Source organism: Lycorma delicatula, chromosome 4 (genome assembly GCF_047948215.1).
Source record: "Lycorma delicatula isolate Av1 chromosome 4, ASM4794821v1, whole genome shotgun sequence".
NCBI lineage: Eukaryota > Metazoa > Arthropoda > Insecta > Hemiptera > Fulgoridae > Lycorma > Lycorma delicatula.
This window is the reverse complement of record NC_134458.1, coordinates 71,915,978-71,940,034: the sequence shown is the minus strand read 5'-3', so window position 1 is coordinate 71,940,034 and position 24,057 is coordinate 71,915,978. Positions and strand designations below refer to the sequence as shown.

Below are 24,057 nucleotides of genomic sequence, written 5' to 3'. Positions count from 1 at the left end.
CTTCAAATTAGACTTAAATGAAAAAAATTACAAAAACAATTTTTTTTTTGGTCATTCTATCATTTTATAAAACAGACAAACATTTCATCCCCTCATTATAGTATTTTAACAAGTAACATCTGATGAATACAAAACAGGAGAAAGACCTAATCAACCTCGACTTCCATTTTGCTAGATCATTTATCTCGACTGAAAAAAAGATTTCATTAAAATTTTTACAGTTAAATGAATTATATTAGCTTTGTATTCTGTTAGTGATTTCATTATAGTATATTTAATATTAATAAGTGTAGTTAAATAAATTAACTGGAAAACAGTAAGCTGTAGAGATAGTAGGCCAATTGAAGCTTATTATTCTATGAAGTCACTAATTACAATTTATATATAAATTTTAATGTATGTAATGAATGTTATGTATTTTGCATTCCATATGTCAAATAACATATAACTGTTGTTTCATTACATTTTATTGAATTTTAAAGAACAAGGAGTGAAAATACAGGACACGAACAAGAGCCTATAAATCACTGGCAAAAGATCTGTATTACAGTCTGAAAAATATGTTCTGGAAACAAATTCGTGTGTATTTAAAAAAATCATTCTTTTTTCAAATCTTCATGGTGATCAGCGCTATAAAACATTGACGTACAAAGAAATTATTCTTCATTTAAATCACATAGTTATTCTGAGATTACTGCAGATTTATTAATTAAATGCACTCTTCAAAAAAAATATATTTCAACAGTAAATGGAGAAAGGAAGAAGTTAATAGATAAGGTGAAGATTGGAAACCACTGGGGGAGGAAAGAGAAGGCTTGGAATAGAAATAGTTGGAGACAGTAGTGGCATAAGCTATTGCTGCCAGTCAGAACACCAGATGATGATGAGTTTTTTGAATTAAGGCACCTCAAGATGAAGGGGAAACTGAAATTTTGTCATATTAATTATTACAACAAAATGGCCTTTGTAATTCTTCTGGGTGAATTTCAAAATTAAGGTTATATCCTTCAACATGTTATATAATTTTTTCCAAACAGTAATCTTAGCTGTATTATTTTAATGCTTACATTACAAGAAAAACGTTTTACTGTGTTTGATGTTTTTTTAATTAAAATTTTCATTCATAACTCATTTTTTTTACAGATGGTATGAAATAAAAAAAAATTATCAAATACATTTTTTTTTTTGTATGTTTAACAAATTTGCTTGAATTTTTGTACTGTATGAAAAAAGTTACCAGAAATTGTATGCAGTTAGAAAATATTGTGCTCTAGAATCTTTAAAACAAAGTAATTTTTAATAGTTAATGCTTAGAAGTTGAGCTGTTGTCAACTAGATGTCATGAAAACGTTTTTAATCATCGACCTTCTGTATAATCAGTATGTTCTGATTACACAAATATTTCTCCAAAGTAAAATTAATAATTATAATAGTAATAAGTAAACTATATATACCCTTTTCTAAGAAATTATATTACTTTGAGATGTTAGTAATCGAAACGTATGCTTACATTTGGCCTTGAATAATGGGATTATACTGCAGTAAGAAAATAAACAAGCATGCAGATACAAATATTATGCAAAGATAAATTAATTAAAAGCAAAAACAATAATTAATTACACAGTTTTCTAAACATTATAAAAAAAGTTATGAATAACCTGTCAATGTATAAGCAAGGGATTGGATGCAGTTGCTGTTTATCAGTCTTGACTAAATAAAAACTCTATCGTGTAACTCATTCACTACATGCAGTGTAAATATTTTGTAGAAATATTGATAGTGTAAAAACTGATTTACAAGATTTTTATTACTGGCAATATGTTTCATTGGAAAATTTAAAAAAACAAATTAGAAATCATAAAAAACTTAGTATTTTAATGATTTCCTATAAATACTTTCTTTCAACTGCTGATTTTATCAGCTATTTAAAAAATAGCAACCTACTAGTTTTTTGACTTTGACAATAATATTTATCAATATTCTCTTTTTTCTTATTTTCACTTCTTATTTCTAAAAATAGTTTCACTTTTTTATACACAAATATAATTTACCTGTTCACAGTACATATAAATACACTGTCATAACAAATAAATACATTGTCTCTGATAATCCTTATATCTTAATATCAAGCTGCTATGGCTCATGATTGCTGTAGTGGCTTAGTCAATAACATTGCTTACTGTTCAACTGAAAGTCATACACTTGATTCCTGACATTAATCTCCATTTTTATAATAATATACAACTTTTCAAGGTGTCAAATAAAGCCATACGCTACAAAAACAATCTACTTGTGTATTAATTTTGGGTGGTCATATAAATTCAAACAAACATTTTGACTGTTTTAATGATCTTAAAAAAAGTTGTATGTGTAAAGAAGAAAACTGGTGAAATGCAAGGAAAATCATATTAAAAACCACTAATTTCTAATAGCATATTTAAATTACACTTATGATTTTGAACTACTATAGATATAATTGCTGCAGAATTTTTGTCAATCTGCTCAGTTAGCATTTTTGTTGATAGCTCAAAAATGGAGAAAACAGTTTTATTCAAACCCGAAATACTCTTATTTTATGTTTATGTTAGTTCTATCTAAGGTTTCTGCTACTATCCAATGAGTTTTACATAAAATTTACAAAAACTCTAAGCAAAAACATTTTTAACTAATTTAATAATAATTTTAAAGAAATTAAAATAATTTTGTTAATTTGTTTGTAAACTAATTTTTATAACTTTTTGTTAAATTATTTTCATGAAATGTTTATTAAGGATTACATCCTTAATTTCTGACTTTGTAGAACATAGTTTTTAATAATGGATTTTAGTAGAAAACAAAAAAGATCACTAATAAAATCTGTACTGTTAGATGTAGCTTCTCACAACTCCTTGACAATTAATCTACTAGTGAACTCTATTTTTATACCATAAATACCCCAAAAAATAATACATAAAAGTTTCTATACATAAAGTCTTGATTTAATACTTATAGCATTTTTCAGTTTTTCTGTCAATCAATAATTAATTACTAATCTTATATAGCATTTAATTTTTGTGTAATGCAACAGCACTGGGCTGATAAAAACATTCTTACAGGGAGAAAGAATCCAAAGTAGTTTAAAACTCCTGTACATTAATAGTAAATGATGTCTTAACATTAACTAATGGGTTTAGTTAAGGTATAGAAATGAGAAATCAAAATTATTTTAATATATACATATATATGCACACACCAAAACTTCATACAACTTTTATGATAAATGGGGAGGCCAGGGTCAATGTAGATGGGCAAGCAAAGTGATAGTGATATCAGTCAATAATAAATGTCAATTGCATGCAGTAAACTGCAGCCAGCACCGTTTAAATTCAGTGATCTGCAGAAATTAAATGTGGTTTTGGCTCTTGACATTCTACCCTTATTTTACATCCTTTATTTCCAGGATACTAATTCCTAGATATTTAGAGATGCGTACTTATTACAGAGGATGGACCATACGTTCAGGATAATCAATATATGTGTAGTACAGTACAATGTAAATATGTATTGAAAAAATACTACTATTTAGTTTGTATTATTATGATACTTATAACTCCAATTTACAGCAATAACCTAAAAAAAAAAATACATACACTATAGTTCATGACAATTATGAATTTATTGTTTTATGTTTAATAACTTCTCCTATCTCAAAATTGGCTTTTTAATGCTACTTGTTTGGTAGCCAATTTAATTTTATAATTTCCTACTCAACTTTTAATAAGAAATTCTGTCTCAATTAAAGTATGCTGTAAGTCATTTACTTGACAAGTTAATGTTCTACTGGAGGTATTTTTCAAAACCATAAAGATTTTTTTGGAAGAATAAAGTTCAGAAAAGTACAACTCTAGATTTTTAAGACGTCTACTAAAAATATTATTAGTTAAAAAATCCAAAGAGGATTCAGTTAACTAAACAAATGCAATAAGCAACTAATGTTATCCATGTCTTTGGTAAAACAGCAAAGCAAGTGGAACAATATCTCCTACTAAGTTAAGAATATATTTAACGCATTGTTTCTTGAAAGGGGTAGATTAATTTGTTGCTTTACACTATCTGTTTGTCTTTCTTATGGATGAGATAGAGGTAAAGCATCTGAGGTAAAAGTAGCACTAGTCAAAATACATTGCTTTTTCTGTGAGTAATTATGTCTATTATTCAGCCAGTAACCAATCAGGTTGGTCTAATGGTACAACTTATCGTTGTAAATCAGCTCAGCTGATTTTGAAATCAAAAGTTCTCTGGTTCTAATCCTAATAAAAATAGTTGCCTTTATTCAGATTTGAATACCGGATAATGGAGACCAATGTTCTTTGGTGGTTGGGTTTTAATTAACCACACATCACAGATATGGTTGGCCTATGTCTGCACAAGACTACACCTCACTCACACTTCATGAACAAGGGATGCGACTACCTAGTGGCCCTGAATCCAGAAAGCTACACTGGATATCAAGAGACTTCGGGATATTCATAAGAGTATAAAAATAATTCAGCCAGTTCATGTGACGATTAATCAAAGTGTTATTTGTAGGATTGAATGTCCCTTCCATTTTGATACGATTGGGCTGCTGGTATGTGATAGCATAATCAGCTGGGTGAAAAAGACAACAGAAAACCACTTCAGTTCTCATTTTCTCTAGTAAGCCTCACACGGAATGTTTATTGTTTCTGGAAGTGACTGGCATCTTTTGTCAAACCTATATTTGTCAAATTTTTTGTCAATTATATAAATATTTGGCATTTTTTTGTCAAACCTATAACATTAAAGTTAAATTTTATACAAGATAAGTGTTTTAAATATATTTCCAACTGATGGCATTTATCATTACTTTTCATCCTTTCATTCTCAGACTACTCCTATAGACATCAAGTTAAAAAAAATTTTCTTTTTCTTAATACCAAATTTTTTTTTCTTAATACCAATCTCTGATGACTCGGAACCAAGTATATTGCAAGTCAAAGGGTAAACTTAAATAAAATCCTACACCTACGACTACCTAAATATTTCTTTTGAAGGAGGGAAAGGGATTCTTCAACCAAAAACTGCTTAACCGTTTAAATAAAATTGGTCTATCATCGCAGTTACCAATATTATTTGGTAAATAAATATATTCTGGCATTTCTTATATAGTCTAAACTTCTTTTCTACATTATTTTTATGGTGACCCTTAAAACAGTATTGGGTACTGTATATGAGAGATTAAAATGATGTCTGTGAAGACTAATCTTATCAATTTATCATAAAAGAGTCTACATATCAGCCTTAAGAACAAACATAATTTCCTTAACTCGTTTTTTTGAAAATCTTTAATCTACAATTTCATTTTGACAAAGGTTATGGTTACTTAAGAATTTAGGTAGTGACGACTGTTCAAAAATATTCTTATTATTATAGTATTAAGTAATCTTATTTTCCAACCTTATATATATATAAATAATATATTATATTTTATTTATTACTAGATTAAACTGCAGATCATGAATTAGCTGAATTATATCTATGAACATATCTATCTATATCTACTGAATTTATATTAGCAGCGGATTGTCAGTATTGTAATTATCAACCAAGTAAAGTATTGCTTGACTCTTTTTAATGATTGAGGTAATTGATATGCATTAAAAAAAGTTGATAATTTGTCTGATAATAAATTTTTACAAATCCACAACTTTTGACAACTGTTATTTTGTGAACAAACAGTATCTTTTTCTCTCTTCATTAATCCATTTTCTGTGGTCTACACAGCTGAGTTAAGAGAGATGATGCTTTTAAATTTTTTGGGATTTTTAGCCTTTTAACTTTGTCCTTCTGATAACATTTAAAAAACATATTGTTATATCTCTGTTTATGTTAAGTGGTTTTGGTTTTTTCTACCAAAGTTACCTCAATGTCCTGTTAGAAGACCTTCAATTCATCTAAGTAAAAATAAGCTAATTTGTACTAATTCTTGTGCAAGCAATAACAGTATTCTAACCCTAACCCTACTTATTTTCCATAGTGCTTTATATATTCTATTAAAATAAGCCTACTAATATTAATATACCTTTTATTGTTAGAAAAAATATGAACACTTCCTTATTACAATAGAAGTCAGTCTCTGTTCTAATTGGCTTTATTTTAAATAAAGTTTTAGTGAAACTAATCATCACATTGTATATCAAAATAAAATAATATATTGATATAAAAATAACAAATTATAATGTAAAAAACTGGTTAATGTTAAAAAAATGCTGGACAAAGCTGGTCTGGATAAATTGACAAAAATTTGAAAACATTTAAACTGGAGTCAGGAAGAAAAAGTACCAAAGTGTGCAGAATAATTTAAGGTGACCAGTATTAACATTGTACATGTAGGAAAAAAAATCAGGTTAAGTGAAATGCTAGTGACATTAATTCATTTTTTCCATGTTATTTACAGCATCGTTTGTAAGCCCGCATTTTCAGTATGAAATTTACACCGCTGAGAGAAAGTCTTCGAAAAATACATTTCCATTATCCACTATCCAAGATTATTATTATCATGCCAATTCTAAATGTACAAGGTACAGGAAAAGGGGAAATTTTCACAGGTATAATTCTTCTGATCACACTGATCCAGTGAAACACAGAAAGAAGATACAGATAAAGATGACTAAAAAAACCAGAAAAAAGGATATTCTGGGTAAAATCGTATGAATTAAGTTTTTATTTCAAAACATTTTAAAATACATGGATAAAAACAAACTATATATACTTAAAAAAGTGTACAACAAAAATCACAATTTTTTTTAAACCATAGAAAACATTAAACCAAATTCAACAATTCACTGTTTTCTTTTTAATAAAAGAGCTTCACACTTTCTTCGGCTACATTCTTATGACAGTATACACTAACATCAAATAATTTAAAAAAATTGTTCTTGCATAAATATAGATTAGGCACTTTTCTCTATCACATAGATGCTTAAAAGAGAAAAAGACAATGGAAACAATTATTCATTCATGCAATTTCTCTATACATTAATTTAATGGTAAAGAAAAAACACAACCTTTAAACATTTTCCAAAGGCACTTGAAATTACACTTCTCTAAATACTAATCAAATTACAATAAATACTTTTTTCTAAAAAAAATAATTGTAGACATACTTTTCATCACATTTATAAACTTTCCATAAAGAGTGCACATTTTCATCAAATCAACATTCTCACAGGATTGTACTCAAATATTTAAATCAGAAATGATATGTGTATTTATATAGTTTTAAAGTTCAGCAATAATAAATAAATTGTTCTATAATTTATTATAGAATAATAATTATATAATAAATTAATTATTTATTATATATTCTACGTTAAGTTCTATGTTATGTTCAGTTCTACGGTTAAGCTAATTTTACCACATCATGAAAAAACAAGTTTAGTTACAGTTAAATATTTAAAACTATGTTTGATAACTCATTTTCACAATAATGTTTACTAGTACACTAAATTACAATATATGTTTTTTTTTTTAATTAGGTGCTCCATCAAGTGACTCAAATACAGAGTCTGGAAACATGATACTCCTAAGCAACAATGTAGTATCACATCCTGCAATAAATTATGAATAAACAATACTGGTGCAGGCAGTAAATAGTATGAACAAAAACATGAAAAATAAATGTAATTAAATTTTTTTTATGTTCTACTTATTAACTAGCAAACTGCATTCTTACTGTACGATTTTTAAACAGTTACTATCACCTTTTGTAATTGTTTATGCTGTCTCCTTTTAACAGTAATTTGAAGTCATTTAAAGTATTTATCATTGAAAAAAAATTCAACTTCTTGGTATTCTAATTTCTATTTATTAAAAGGCAATTTTTTGATTATCTCTAAGAATTTATATAACTACAAAAATGAAAAAAATAACAAATAAAGGACTCATTGAAAAATGATGGTAATGCTTTCCTAAAATTACTTAGGTACATTAACTTGAAAGTGCTATTTGAAAAAAAAGCATCATAAATTGTGGATTTTTTATCAATATAAACATGAAGTATACGTTAAGCCAGTTTTATACTACCATATTATTTTATTATTCTTTAAACAGTAAATTATAAAAAAAAATTAAATTTGTCACCTTCTTTCATTAAAAAGAATTGTCATAAAATTTGATACATATATTGTAATGGAACAAAGTAAAAAATACTTAAATTTCAATATAATAGTATATTCACTGTAGTTTGTGGCTTTAATAAGCTCATAAGTTAAAAAGTTATCTTATTTAAGAATAGTTTAACTAATGAAATTCCCACAAATCTTGCTTGTCATTTAAAAAGAGTACAGTTTTATGGTTAAATGAAGTTTTACAGTTAAAGTAAACTAAAGTTTTATTTATCAAGAATTCAACGCAATTCAGTTTCAGTAATGATAGTTTGGATTTCTCCAAAAATGAGTTATTATTATTATTATGCTTTTACGGCCAACATGGGAGTACTTAAGTCAATTTTAGTTGGATCTTTTCTGAGAAAAGCGTGTTATTTTACTCTTTCGAGCTGCCCAGTATTTCTTCATCCGTTCAGATCTTGCTTTCTTTTCTTCATCCGTAAACACCCTCTTCGTTGTATTTTGTCGTTTGTCTGTCTTTTGTTTAAATCTAATGCTTTTATCTTTTAGCTTTGTAATTTTTCCAGTTTTATTCTGTAGGTCGGTCAGGGAAATTCCCAATTCTTTCATATCTTCTCTAATTTCTTTGATCCATCCTACTTCTAGCTTTTGGAACCAGAGCTTTTCAATGATATTTCTTGACAGTCTTGTTTCCGGTGTCCTTATGAGATGACCAAAGAAAGAGATTCTTTTTTTCCGCATAGTATCAGTAACAGGCTCTATTTCTCGATACACCACCTCATTTGGCACAATCCACCATTGGCCTTCTTTTTGGTGTTTTTTATTGATACACGTTCTGACAATGCTCCTCTCTATTTTCAGAATTTTTTCAATTCGGTTTTTCTGAGTGATTTTGAAAAGGGTCTCACTTCCGTAAGTGACTTCTGGCTGTACTACAGTTTTATAATGTTTAAGTTTTGTTTTAGCAGAAAGGCATTTTTTGTTATAAGTTGACCAAGTTAATTTTTGGGATTTAATCATTTTATTTGTCCTGTTTTGCCATGTCACTTTTTCATTTAAATTATAAGTTATTATTCCCCTAGATATTTAAATTGTTTTACTATTTTAATTTTCTGATTGTTTACCGTAATGTGCTCTATTACCAGAGGATCTATGGCCATTAGTTCAGTTTTTTCGAAAAAGATATGAAGCCCTATCTTTTGTGCTAGGTTTTGAAGGCTCATGATTTGTGTTTTGGCTTCTTGAATATTATTTGCTAAAAGAGCGAGGTCATCTGCAAATCCTAGGCAATTTAGTGTGATGTAGTTTTTCTTAGTACCCATTTTTATATTTTTGGGATTTATTTCATACCATTTTCTCATGACAAATTCGAGGGCGCAGTTAAAAAGGAGTGGTGAGAGGCCGTCTCCTTGCCTCAACCCAGTTTTTATGTAGAAGGGTTGAGAGAGTTCAGCTCTGAATTTCACTCTGGACTGGGTATTGGTTAAAGTTAATTTTATCATGTTTACGAGTTTAGGGTGAAGGCCCAGGTTTCTCAGAATATTCAGCATGGATGGTCGGTGTATACAATCATAAAGTCGACGAAGGTGATTATTAGTTGTTTTTTCCGTCTTTTATATAAGTCCATCATAAGTTTTAGGGATATTATTTGCTCCGGGCAACCTCTCCATGGCCTAAAATGACTTAATTATAATAAAAAATGAAGACTGTGTTTAGTATAATTCAATAAAATTTAATACGTAAAGATTTAAATTCTTGGAGCATTACCAAGAATGAAATGGCTTGATTTAAAAAAAATTGTTAAATCAAGCAATAGTTAAATAAAAAATTGTATCTAAATTTAACACAGGACTTTTACTCATATAAAATGTTTAAAATAAACACGGGAATTTTAGAATTTTAAGGGTATTATTCAATGTCCTAAAGAAACGTTCCTCAGCTTCATAGTAAACTTGCAAGTAATTGTACAATAAAATTCCAGTGAGAATTTTTGTAAATATTACATAGAGGAAAACTGATGAACTTTAGCTGAAAGTTATAAGTTGAAATAATTCCATTACTAAAAACCCTTAAAAAAGTAGGGTTTTGAAACCAAGCACATATCCAAATAATTTTGTTTAAGTTTGTATAGATTAATAAAAAATGGAAAAGAATATAAAAACTTAAAAAAACAGCTTTAAAAATAAGTAAAGTGAGCTATGATAAAGTGACTGTTTCTAGTGAAATTAGATCCTAGATCTGAGCATCATACATCATCGCATTAAAAAGAAAACAGGGACTTTTAACGTTTCTTTATAATATTTAAATTTTTTTTTTTTAGAGTGAACACAATCATTTCTAGTCATTATGAAAGTAGTTTTCCTTTACAAAAATGTGAATCCTTTCATTTAATTTTTACTTTTACTCTATAATTCCACCTTATTTATGGATTTTCTCATAAAAACAATCTTTTATGAACACCTTTAATTAAATACTAATCATTTGAGCAATTATTTCATATTTTATATAATTATTAAACTCTAATTTCATCAAGATTTATTTCGACTGATTTATCTTTTATAAAATATAAAAGAAAAAATATCACAGAGAAAAGCGTGATGGATTTTCTCATAAAAACAATCTTTTATGAACACCTTTAATTAAATACTAATCATTTAAGCAATTATTTCATATTTTATATAATTATTAAACTCTAATTTCATCAAGATTTATTTCGACTGATTTATCTTTTATAAAATATAAAGGAAAAAATATCACAGAGAAAAGCATATTTTATAAACAGGCCAATATGATTATTTATTGTCAAACAATATTTTAATCAAAATAAATATTAAAATACAAAATACAAAGGAATTTGTATTTTAATACAAAGGAATATATGAATACTGTTAAATTCATAAAAAAACAAACAAAAAAGGTGTTAGGCAAAGCTGAGTTTTATCATCTGCAGTTTGTAAAACATATTCTCAATTAATTGAGAGTAAATTTTTGACGTTTATTTGCTGAGAACCTGTACTTAGAAAATTTTTTTCAGAAATTTTATTTTTAATAATATCATGGATAAAGAAAAGTTTTATCAATTTGCAAAAGAGTACAAGCTTTACAAAAGAGATAGAAACAAATTAAGACATACGAATTAGATATCTTATATAGATATTTAGATATAGAATTAAAGGTATAGGAAAACAGCAAAAGAATATAATCATATAAAACCCAGGAGCAATAATAGTTCACTGTAACTAAACCACAATAATACTTAGCTTTATATTAATTCAAATGTAATATTTTTGAGAAGTTGAAAGGTTTGTACTTAAAAAAAACCCTAACTATTCATAAAAACATTATAATATGAACTATAAAAAATATTAATAAAATTCTATTAGACTATATATATTTAGATTACACTATTTATTATATTTAAATGAGATCTTTCTAGGTACTGTTTTACCCTAAGTGGAAACTCAACTACTATACTACTACATTTTTAATTATCTAATGTACCACCATCAGATATATTTCAATTTTGTTAACAGCAAGTCTACTAAAATTTTATACAATCAGTGTAATGGAATAGATTTTTCAAGGTATGTCCTGTCAGGATAGCAAATAAATGACACCCTTTAGTCACTTTTCAGGTGATAACTATATGTTAAGCACCAATTTTTTGTAATTAAGTAGAAAAGGTGTTAATTTATTTTGCCCTAATTTTTTAATGTTGCTGCTAGTAAAAATGTCAAAATGAATTCCATGTCAATAAATTAATGAAACATTTTGCATTATATCAGAGAAAAACAAATAAGATAATCACCTAATAAGAATTAAACATAAAAATATCAAAACTGCCAAGACTGATTTATAATTACAACTGCTCCTCATTACATAAAACATAACATTATATGAAACATAACCAAATACACTATTTGAGTTATATAAAATATTTTTTCAAAGTTTCCTTAAACTATTTGCTATAAAAAAAATTAACCCCGAATAATACTAACTGTTAATAAATGAAGATTTTTTTTGCACAGTTTAAATCTAGGGCACTAAATATGGGTAAATTCTTCTACTCCTAACATCTGCTCAGCAGACTGAAAAAAAGAACTTTGTTCAATTTGAACCAAAAGTGAACACATATTAAGAACACAATAGAACAAAAAACTTGTTTAATTTTGATCGGGTAAATTCTTTCTTATTTAAATAAACAATACTACTTTTAATGACTTAATAATTAAAGTAGTAAATATTATGAGATCTAATATATTTATTTCTTATTTTTTCATATTATTGTTCTTTACTCTGAGGTGTTAGAATTTATAGTGTTTTTGTTCAATTTCACCCGCAAATGTAATATCATCGATAGATTCTTTAGCAAAAAATTCAACTTCTGTATCAAATGAAGAAGGTTTGGTTACACGAACATTACTATCATCATCAACGACAAAGATTGGTGTATCTGAAGGTGGTTGGGTTACATTAACATCATGAAATGCTGGCATATTTGAAAAAGGTAGGGTTACATTAATTTCATGAACATTATTAGTTGCTGGTGCGTTTGAAGGACGTTGGATACATTTTAACTGCTAGTATATTAGAAAGAGAATGGGTTACACTAACATTACAAATATCATAAATTGGTGGTGAAGGACGAGCTTCATTGACTCTTCTTTTAATTTTATTTTCCTTGACCTTTTTTATAATCTCTTATGTCTCTCTCTCTGTTCAAAGATAATAAAACCTTACCAATGTTCTGCCTATTGACCAGAGTATTTATGGCTTCATGGATCTGGAATAAAAAAAAAAATCTCAGTAAAATTAAGCAAATAATACAAAATATGATATTAAAAGAAACCTAGATAAAACAGCAATGAAATAAACTGTGATGTATATATATATCACATAAAAAATATATATATACACTAGTGTACCTCATTGCGACTTCGCCCACAATATAAATGTAGCTTCACTTCTGGATAGTTAGAGTATCTATGTTTAACTTCTTTTTCATCTTCACCAACAAAATACATTTGCAAAAATTTTGCCTCTTCCTGAGAATGTGGTATCAAACTGTCATATAAATGGTAAACTTGGCCTTGCACTTAAAAGTTGGCATAAAACCTTCTCCAACAATCTGCTTAGCACCAGAAGATGTCATCAGAAAACAACCATTATATTTTCTACTACGGTCAATAAAGTGGCCATGGTCAGGGTATGATCGCAATTTAATAAGGCACATAATGGTTCAGGTGGTGGTTTCAAAGTTTCTAGCTGTACTTTTCCAGAATTGACATTTGACAAAACTGACATTTTTCAGTCATAACTCCAATGTCATTTTTATAATCTATATTAAGATCGCAAGCCAAACTAGACAGTCTTTTATTTTTCCATGGGCGCAAACAATTTTCTGTACGAATCCCTGGAATCTTGCACTCATATCGATTTTGGGATGCTCTATAAATTTCAGCATGATTGCTTTGATATGTAGCTGCAGCGGCTCTATGTACTTCTGGATGCCTATTTTGATAGGCTACTACTGCAGCTCTATGGACCTCTGAATGATTTTGTTGATACTTTTTCACAGCTATTCTATTACCTTCTCGGTTGATTTGTGCATACTTTTTTGACTTGATTCTTTCTTGTTCTGTCTGTGAACCTTGCACGGCGCTTTTTATTATTTCTAACAGGAATAGTTGAAGAATTTTGTGAAATGTTGTCTTCTAAATCAGGCAAATATACATCGAAATGACCACTATTAATATTCCCAGTAAGACGCAATCTTTTTATGGGCAATGTGTCAGTACCAAATTTCCAATAAAGATTGCAGTTGTAATAAACTTCAAATAAAAATAGAAAAATCTTACCAGCTACAACTAATTTGCAATAACTGCCGTAGACTGAATGAATTGACATTTCACATATATATTCCTCACAAGTTGGAAAGTTGTCACCTTTTGAAGATTTGTAAGACATATGAGCAAAGTCAATCCAATGATCAACCACATCCGAAACGATTGTTTTGTACCTCCTGGGATCGTTCTTATCACTGAATAAGTGAAAAGCAAGTGCTCGGAACAGGCATGCACTATCTCCTTTGATAGGTTTAACTGTTTGGATTATTAATGTGTAATTGACAGTTATCTTTTCAATTGACATGTTTACTCACTTTTTGAAACACTACACTAACCTGTTGTCATAAAAATTCATATGACTTCTTTTTTCTTAAATGTTTATAAGCAATCGGTAGGAAGAAGCAAACAAATAAGAGCCAGAAGAAATAAACAACATTAATAAATTTAAGTAAAATTTAAAAATTACATTATTAACAATAAATAACAACATTAATAATAAATTTAAATTAAATTATTAATCAATTTTACTACCGTAATCCATTCATTCAATATCGATTGATATTAAAACACAAATAAATTGATACTGAAAATACTATCGATTATTCATTTGAACTCCTTAAATTCAATTATTTGAACCCCTTAAAATCAAAATTTCACAAAATCCTTTCTTAGTGCATGCCTACTTAAAGATACGAAGGTACCCTGAAAATTTCAAGTCTCTACCTATAATAGTTTTGGCTGTACGTTGATTATGAGTCAGTCAGTCAGGACATTCTCTTTTATATATAGATATATAATTTTTTTTATGTTGGAGAGAAATCTCTAATGGACACCATCTGCCCACACAGATAGTAATGGTGGGCTCTCACTGAGTAAAACCCCTTCCCCACTACAAGTGAAGAACAGACCTGCCATAAGTACAACACTGTCTTCATTTGGAATTGCAGAATTGCCTGTCACAAAGGGGGTAGCCAGGAACTCAGCAAAGTCCCACGGGTACGACTTAACACTTACATATGGATTCAGGTCTAACTCAGGCTGGTCTAACCTATCCTAATCTTTCTTTCTTTTCTTTTTCCTGTTCAGCCTCAAGGGATTACCGTTCAGGTGTTACTTCAGACGATGATATGTATGACTTTAAATGAAGTGTAGTCTTGTACAGTCTCAGTTTGACCATTCCTGAGATTTGTGGTTAATTGAAACCCAACCACCAAAGAACACCAGTATCCACAATCTAGTATTCAAATCTCTATAAAAGTAACTGCCTTTACTAGGACTTGAACGCTGGAACTCTTGACTTCCAAATCAGCTGATTTGGGAAGACATGTTCACCAGTAGACCAACCCAGTGGGTTAACCTAACCTAATCTGGCCTAATTTAATCTAACTGACAGATGGATGACTGATAGGATGGAGGCAGCTGGCCTCCATCCTATTCCCCAGCCATGATGCTCCTCTCCATCTTAGAGACCACATTCCACTTCTTGGCGCCAGTGAGCCTGTTACCTCTGCACACCGCACATGGATTTGTCCACTTATCACACACAAAAGTCATGTGCTTCACATCACAGGCACCACAATACAGGCACAAATTATCTTCACTGTGCTCCATGGTGTACAGATACAACTTGAAGCAGCCATGACCTGACAGGAACTGAGTAAGGAAATAGTCAATCTCTCTAAATTCCCTACTAACCCACACAGCACGGCATGTTTAATTAGCCTGTAAGTCTGTCCTACCATGTCAGATTCATCCCATCTGGACTGCCATCTGTCTAGAACACCATTAAGACAGCCCTATCCTCCCCCCGTAGCAGTCATCCCTGAACTGTGTCTGTAAGTCTATCGGCGGCATACTCGTGATAACGAATGCTGCCTCAGAAGAGACAGTTCTGCAACCCGAGAAGATTCACAGACATCCTTCTCTGGACCCGCTCAAGGATTAGTTACGATGAGTGTTCAGGGCTCTTAATCATGCAGGTGCCCCATATAGCAGTATCAAGATCATAACACTGGAGTAAACACACCGCTTTGAGGATCTTGGCCCATTGACATTTCTGAGAAGCCTGTTCATTGCAGACTGTGATTGAGCAGGCTTCTCTGCTTTAACTGCAGTTTTGATCATATGTCTCCTAAAGGAATGCCTCCCATCCACCCATATCTCAAGGTACTTCAGTCTAGTACTGGTAAGCACAGAGACATCTTGTACTCGAAAGGCAATGTGCCCCAGTCACTAACGTGTTGGTCTTCTTTGGGACCAGTTCCAGTCCTTTATAAAGTAGCTCTCACTATCTAGATGGTTTTGTTGCCCTAGTCCATCACATTCTGCTTGGTCCTATCCGCTATGACCAAACCAATTTATCAGCAAAGGCATTGGGGTAACATCAGGGTACGTTAACCTCAGGATCCCATCGTAGACAACATTCTACAATAGGGGTGACAGCATGGATTCTGCAGCACACCCCGAACAACCACAAATATGGTCCTGCCATTACCGCTAATGTGATGATAGCCCTATGGCAGAGATAGGACTGAAGCATCCTCCTCTAAAAGGCACTGACATCCTTACTTGCAAGCAACTCTAACATCGACTATCATAACAGACTGCTGAAGGCGTTCTTCACATCAAAGAAGATGAGTGCCAGGATGTTCCTTCTATGACTGAAACCAGCAACTGTACTGTTTACCATATTCATTAACCCTGTTGATAGTATCAATCATTGAGATATCTCTCTGAAAACCTTACTGGTGCGGACTTAGGTCACAATTTGTAGCAATTTTGTCAGCGCACCGCACCACCAGCATCTTCTCAAACAGCTTCATGAAGTTATTGATCAAACAAAGTGGTCTGTATGCAGGGCTTCCTTCCTTCTTTATCAGCACCAACAGTGACATCTTCCAAACCTCCGACATGTGCTCGTTGACCAGGATGTAGTTTAACATATCTAAGATCATGAATGGGGCTGCCTCAACCACAATCCTGACCACCTCAACCCAGAAGATCGTCAAACCCAGGACTTTTCCCGGCCTTCATCCTCAGACTAGCAGCAAGCAGCTCTTCCAAGGAGAACTGAGAGATATCGTCAGTTATAATCTCCTTCCTTCTGGTGTCACCACCTGGAAAGAGTGCAGCTGAACATCAGCAAGGTCTGACAGCCTACACTTGAATTTCTTTATGAAGATCAGGTATCCTCAACAATCCCTCCTGAACTTCATGATGGCCTTCTTATACCTCCTCCTGGAGGACTTGCTGAAACAATCTCTCACCAGTTCCCTCTGATCCAGGTTTGTCCCATGGTTTAGTCTCTGGAACCACCAATGAATTGGCCAGCAAGCCCTTCACTCTCTGCTGTATTTAATACTATAAGTAGAACAATGTCTCTATCATTGACAGAGAACACCAGCTCTTTAACTTCAGCGAGCCTGACAAACAGCTACGAGGGCCATCTCCTCAACACTAGCCAGGCAACCTCATCATCAGGAACTCCCTCCTCAAGCAGAGTCCTAATAAAAACCAAGATTCGCTCCACAATCAAAGATTTTTCACACAAAAAAAAGGCTGTTGATAAGTTATGTCCATAATTTAAATTTAAATTCCTTTCAGAAAACTTCTTTGGCTTTGTAAGTCATTATTATTACTTTTTTAAACTTTTAATGTTAGTAAATTAAGTTACAATATTTCTATCACTACTAGTGTTTGAAATTTAAATGTTATTTCTTATAGACTTCCTTGAAAGATTACTTTTATGCACAAAGTAACAATTGAAATACATTTATTTAATTTTTTTACAAAAAATGTAGTATAAGATGTTTACTACACAGTTCCTGAAGGTGAGGCTTCTAAGAAAGTTTCACATCAAGCTGAAACCCCAGAAAATATATACCTATCAACTCATTTTTTAATTCTCTTGGGCCAAAGGAAATGAGCTACTTTATTACCATTCCACAAAACCCATGTGCTTTGAGAACTCTCTCTTTTCTTTGCTGAAGAAATCTAATTGAATTCCTATCAAATTCAACAAAGAGAGAATACCAAACGAGTATCATTTGCCAACATCAGAGTTGGGGATTAAAATGTATTATAAAGCTACTAATCATTAAAAAAAAAATAATTAAAAAAATAGACCTGCAGTTCATCTTTGATACAACATACAGCACCAGAAAATTCATTATAATTGCAAGCAATCTGCCTTCTAAAGGTGTGAGGTAAATCTAAAAAATACCAATGCATGATCACAGCCTTATAAACAAAGAGCTTTTTAAAATAATTTCAAGTAAGATTACTTCATTAACTCACGGTATATACAATTGATTTACCTTTAAAGGACATGATAATTAATTTAACAATACAGTATATTTGAAAACTAACTATCCACTTATATAAACACGATTTTTATATTGAGGGATCGTATTCAATGTGCTACGAGTGTTTTCTACAAAGGTTGGTAATTTTTTGAAGCATACAGTTTACTTCCATGAGCCCGTCAGGCTCATAGAAGCAACAAAATAGTCCCAACAAGTCCATGTCAAAGAGTTGGCCTGACAAAAAAACATCTGTGTTACAACTGCACGTAAGGCAATTTGTAAGAAGCTTACTCTCATTCCATATAAAGTGAAAGCAATTCAAAAGTTTTATACCAATGAGATACAGTTTCACTTATCAGAGAATGTGCAGGCACAGAACTCATGTTTATGGTCTGCCGACAACCCAAATGAAATTCCTCTACATGTCCAGAAGATTGGGGTGTGAATTGCTATATCCAGGAAAAGAATAGTTGGCTCAATATTGTTTGAGAAAAAACAATAAATTCAGGTTGTTATTGTGAAATCATTGACTAGAGTTTAACAGTAGAACTAACCAAGAGTGAAATAAATAATGCTTGGATTCAACAAGATGGTGTAACTGCTCATACAGCTAGGCCAGTTTATGAAATTACTGCAAGAGGTTTACAGAGATTGAATGATTTCTAACAGCTACGCACTGTATATTCTAACACATTCAATGTAGACCCACCACAACAGAAACCAAGCTGAAGGTGTAAGAATTTTGTACCTCTTACAATAGTTAACCAACTTGTTATTCCTATATCAAGCATTCAGTAACCTTTGAAAGAAGTTGGTAAAAGGATAAAGCCAATAATTACAGGCTTCTTTCCTACATCCAGATTTAAGTATCGGTTAATATTAATATTTTGAAAAACTCTGTTAGTATTTCAAAGGAAAAACAAAAGTCACAAGTTTTCAATTAAAGGTTTAACTGCTGATGTCCTTTCAGGAAGTTAACTGCTATATTGTTATGTTAGTGGAATTTTAATCAGAGGCTCATCATCATCAACCTCATCAGCTGTTAACCAATCAAACTAGTCTATTTTTGTTTTTTATTTTATATTTTACTAAAGAAATAAAAAAACATGCTTAGAAAGTAAAGGTGAAATTTAAAAAAAATTCATTCAGTTTAATTTACATTTGATAACTATGAGAATGTGAATTACCTATACTACCAATAAGTAATTATTGCTTTGAATTTCTTAAGAGGCACAATTGAGTAGTAGTCATAAGTTTTCTTATTACTGCAAAATTTCTAATTGAAAAGCTAATTTAATAAAATAATTGTTTTCTATCAAGTCATTCAGTAAACTTAAATTATATGATCACAATGTCAGTCTTTCATGTGCTTTAGTTCATATTATTATTAATTTTTTTAATCTTCCAGGTCAGAAAGTTTTTTTAAGAAAAAACAACAATAAATCTTTAATTTCAAGAAAAAAATGTTAAAAAATAATTTTAAAGACTCTTCTACATCAGTATTCTTATTTACTGTAGTCACAGATTTTAAGTATTTAATAAAAATAATTTGTGTCTATGAAACACTAATTTTGCACCAGGAGTAATTTACTATCAGAAAGTTTATATTTATATTTTAATAATACTTAAAAGCCAACACAATGTATCTTAAGCTGCAGATGTTAAATACCATTTCTTTATTTTTACTACATTTGATGGGGGACAACACACCACTAAATTCACAGAAAAAATTTCTACATTTTTATTACAACGTTAATTAATAACTATTACTATTCATTAGTAACTTAAAATTTTAACTTATTTCATTTTTTTTTAAATGCCATTGCCTACATTTTAAAATATTTTTTCTATAATAAGCACTACATGTAGGATATTTCTGAAAAATATAAATTGTTTTAATTATAGATAAAATAGTATTTGTTCAGACAAGCAACATTTTGGTTATCGATGAGAAATTCTTCTGAATTCAACAATTTGTTCCTTGAACATTGCACAACGTACTTAGAAAAAAAATCTGATTCAATTAATCTATCGCTATTCATAATCCCATTACCACATATTAATACTGCTTGAGAAACTTGTAATGTTTTTATGACAATTTAAAAGAAATTTTACCGCTTTTACTAGTGCATTCAAAAAGCCAGAAAAACAGTCAACAAATCATCTTCACCATCTATAAGCACTTATCACCACGATAAATACTTATATTCATGACGTACAACCACATATATTGACAGTAACTTCATGATGTAAAAAAAAATCAGTTCTAAACATCTCTGTAGGAAAGTTACAAAAAAACTTCACTTTTATTTTTGTAATATGATTAAATAATTTATTATATTTTATAACAAAATCATTTAACAAGTAATGTTACTTTTGGAAAAATAATCTCATTCATAGTTGCATATTTTTCGATTCTGAATGAATGTGGATGCGACCAATGTATGCAGTCATCTGTATAAAAATAAATCATTTTGCATGTCAACTATTCTTCTAAATAATGTGTGGTTCCTTTTCAGTTTCATATAACCTTCTCTAGTAAGAAGTAGTGAAATTCACCCTTTCATAATGAAATTAAATGGCAATCTTTTAAAATTTTCATTTTTTAAACATTTATATTACTTAATCTACCATATATATATATACACACAGATCTATGGGGTGTTTATAAACAAACTTCTTGGTTTCAAAAAAATCTTAATGAAACATCTGGCTTTCATATCTATATTTGTTATATTATTAAGTTTTTTCATTGCAAATATTCATCGGAGTTGGAACCACTGTGAAATTCACTGCATATCTACTCTCACTCATAACACCGTAGCATTAAGGTCAGTGTGTGAATTGGTTTAGCAAAACAAGAGCAATTATCATAGTTCAGTGTAATTATCGACATGAATATGGTGGTGCCACACATACAAATAAAACAATACTCCACTGTTTAATCAGTTTAAGGAAACACGGGGAAGTCAGCAGGTAGGCCGTCCATATTTGAACAGAATGTGGAACAGGTCTCAGCATCTTATATGTGTAGCCTGAAAAAGTCATTAGCAAGGTGCAGTTTAGTTAGAAATATCTAATCTACAATGTATAAAGTGGTGCACAAGAGGCTTAGACTACGTGCATATAAAATACAACATTGATGAAAATGAGAATACCCGAAAAATGTCATGTTTTCAAATGTGATATTCCACATTAGAGGGCCAGTAAATTGTTACATTTGCAGGATTTGGGGATCAAGAGCCACCGCATGAAATTACTGAACATCAGCATGACTCTCCTAGTCAATGTTTATGTGGACTGATGACTAACCATATTGTGAGCTCGTTCATTTTTATAGAATGCATAATTAATGAGGATATTTTCTGGGATATGCCTGAACTTTACATCATTCCACAGATTGATGATACTGAAGAAGAAAAAAGGACAATTTTCTATCAGCCAGACGGTGCTCCACCGCATTACAGCAAGTGTGTCCATGCTAGATTAAACATTCTGTCTAAAAACAGGTGGATCGGAAGAGGAGCCCAGACAAGACCCCACTAAATTTCTTTATGTAGGGGCAAGTGAGAAACATTATTTATTCAGAGAAAATCTGTGACATCAACCACCTTCAGGAGAGGATTGTTGTGACAGTAGCATCTATTACACCTGACATGCTGGCGAGTATGTGGGAAGGGCTGCATTACAATCTGAATGTGTGCTGGATGGCAACAAATGGTGCACATATTGAAGTGTATTAAACACCATAAAAAACTTCAGAATTTACACTTTCAGAAAATACAGTCATATTAAATAATACTTTAAATATAATGTTGTTTAATGTTTAAATAATACTTGAAACCAAGATTTTTTATGAATACTGTGTGTGTGTGTGTGTGTACATATATTGTCAGTGCAATTAAAACAAATTTTAATTTGATATATTCCAAACCCAGTATAATATTTACTAGCACTACTTTTAAACAAGAAAGTCTGGCTTTATTAAATTGTGTCCAATATCTCAATTTAACTGTCATGTGGTAAAATGCCAAATGCTACTCTAAAAAATTATAATTATGAGCTACATTCTTGAAATATCTGATGGCCAACCTAACCAACTGTTAAACATCCAAGTAGAACTAGTTCTGTTATTTCGTAGGATTTTATATGAACTGTAAATAAATACTCAGGAGAGATAACCACATTTCCCTCAAAATTTTAGGTTATGAGAGATTTTTTAATTATATTAGCAATATCTCTACTATGACTATCATCAACCAATAAATTCAGAACATTTTTGTCATAATTTTAATTTCCATTTTGTCATTATCTAATGGCACAATGAACTGAAAAGTACCTTCATAATTAGAACTATTTGAAGATTTTGAACTATTTAAATCGTTATTTTGATTTCTGAAACACATACCTTTATCCTTACATATCCTTTTGCGGCTTTTTATTAATACAACATTTTCTAAAACTGTTTTTTTATAGAAGAGTTAGGGCAGCCTCTACAGAATAACTATTGCTGGACTCTAATTCAGACTCTTTTCATCCAGAGACATAGAATTATTTTACAATTACTCTTTTTCTACTTTTTTCTAATTTATACTAAACAAAACCTGATTATCTCTCTCTAAAGGTCTCTTAATCATTAACTTAATCAACATTTTAAACAGTAAAATTTTAATCTTATTTTCTACATTTTTTCTAAATAAAAAATGTCAGTTAAAACTATAACAAATTTTTAAATAAATAATCATCACTCTTTTATTTTTAAAATTTTTATTTTAATCTTTTATTTTTAGATAACTTTCTTATTAATAAAATTAAAAATAAAAAAGTTCTCAATCATTAAAATGATAAAAGTCTTAAACGGTTAATAAATTATACATCACTTATTAAGACATTACTGATCAATAAAAAAATGAATTAATAAACCAAATACACAGTTTAAAAGCTGAAAACCAGTTATAGAAAAGTAATTAAATTGCTTATGTTGACTATCAGCTTATCTTGATTATTAATCCAAGAACATTTTTCCGTATAAAATAAACTGTATGAACAAATCTTCATTTTACAAGAAACAATGGAACGATAATAGAAACAGTCTTATGACGTTTAGCAGAACAAACAAATTCTGTTGAAAATATCACTAATCAGACATTTATAGAGTTAAACAAAAATAAGTCGCTATTGATCAATATACTCCAACAAAGCCTAAGACCAATTTTAGATTCACCGCATTTCTTTTTTGCTGTCGGCTGATTAATAACATGCAGTTTAAACAACTTGTGTAAAGTTATAACAACTTTAAACTCATTAATTATGAACTAGTTACAAAATTACAATGTATGACTACACAACACCTTAAACGGTTATTCTATCATAAAATAACATACATGTCATTTATGTTAAAATAACATAAATGACATACGTCATAAAATAACGGTTATTCATACATAAAATAATATAATATCATTAAATAACAGCAAGTGAACATAATAAAAATAGAATTACATTAAAACTGAACAAAAAAGAAAATAAGCAGTATTATTCTTTTAATAAACTCTTACCCAAGATTATGATAAAATTAAAACAATATCCAAAACTTGCATCCTTGTGGCACCCTGAAACCAAATCTAATGTGATATCCTCATCACAATAATGTAAAATACTGTGATTTTTAGGTATAAATTGAATCGAAGGTATAATTTTTAACAAAAATGATCCTTAACAAAAACCACTTTTCTATCCACACAGTTACAAACTGTATACACCTTACTGTAACTGATG

The 24,057-nt window shown here is 30.0% G+C and overlaps 2 protein-coding genes across 4 annotated transcripts in view; one reads left to right on the top strand and one right to left on the bottom strand.

Moving 5' to 3' along the window:
• LOC142323544 (uncharacterized) overlaps positions 1-24,057 on the top strand; it is a 134,736-nt gene that overhangs the window by 51,314 nt on the left and 59,365 nt on the right. The window lies entirely within an intron of this gene.
• The window catches only part of LOC142323543 (synaptic vesicle membrane protein VAT-1 homolog), a 42,019-nt gene continuing 24,656 nt past the window's right edge, over positions 6,695-24,057 (bottom strand). Inside the window, exon 7 of the mRNA XM_075363317.1 lies at positions 6,695-12,912. Coding sequence (XP_075219432.1) covers positions 12,802-12,912 — 111 coding nt within the window. The 3' untranslated portion in view covers positions 6,695-12,801. The remainder of the gene's footprint in view (positions 12,913-24,057) is intronic.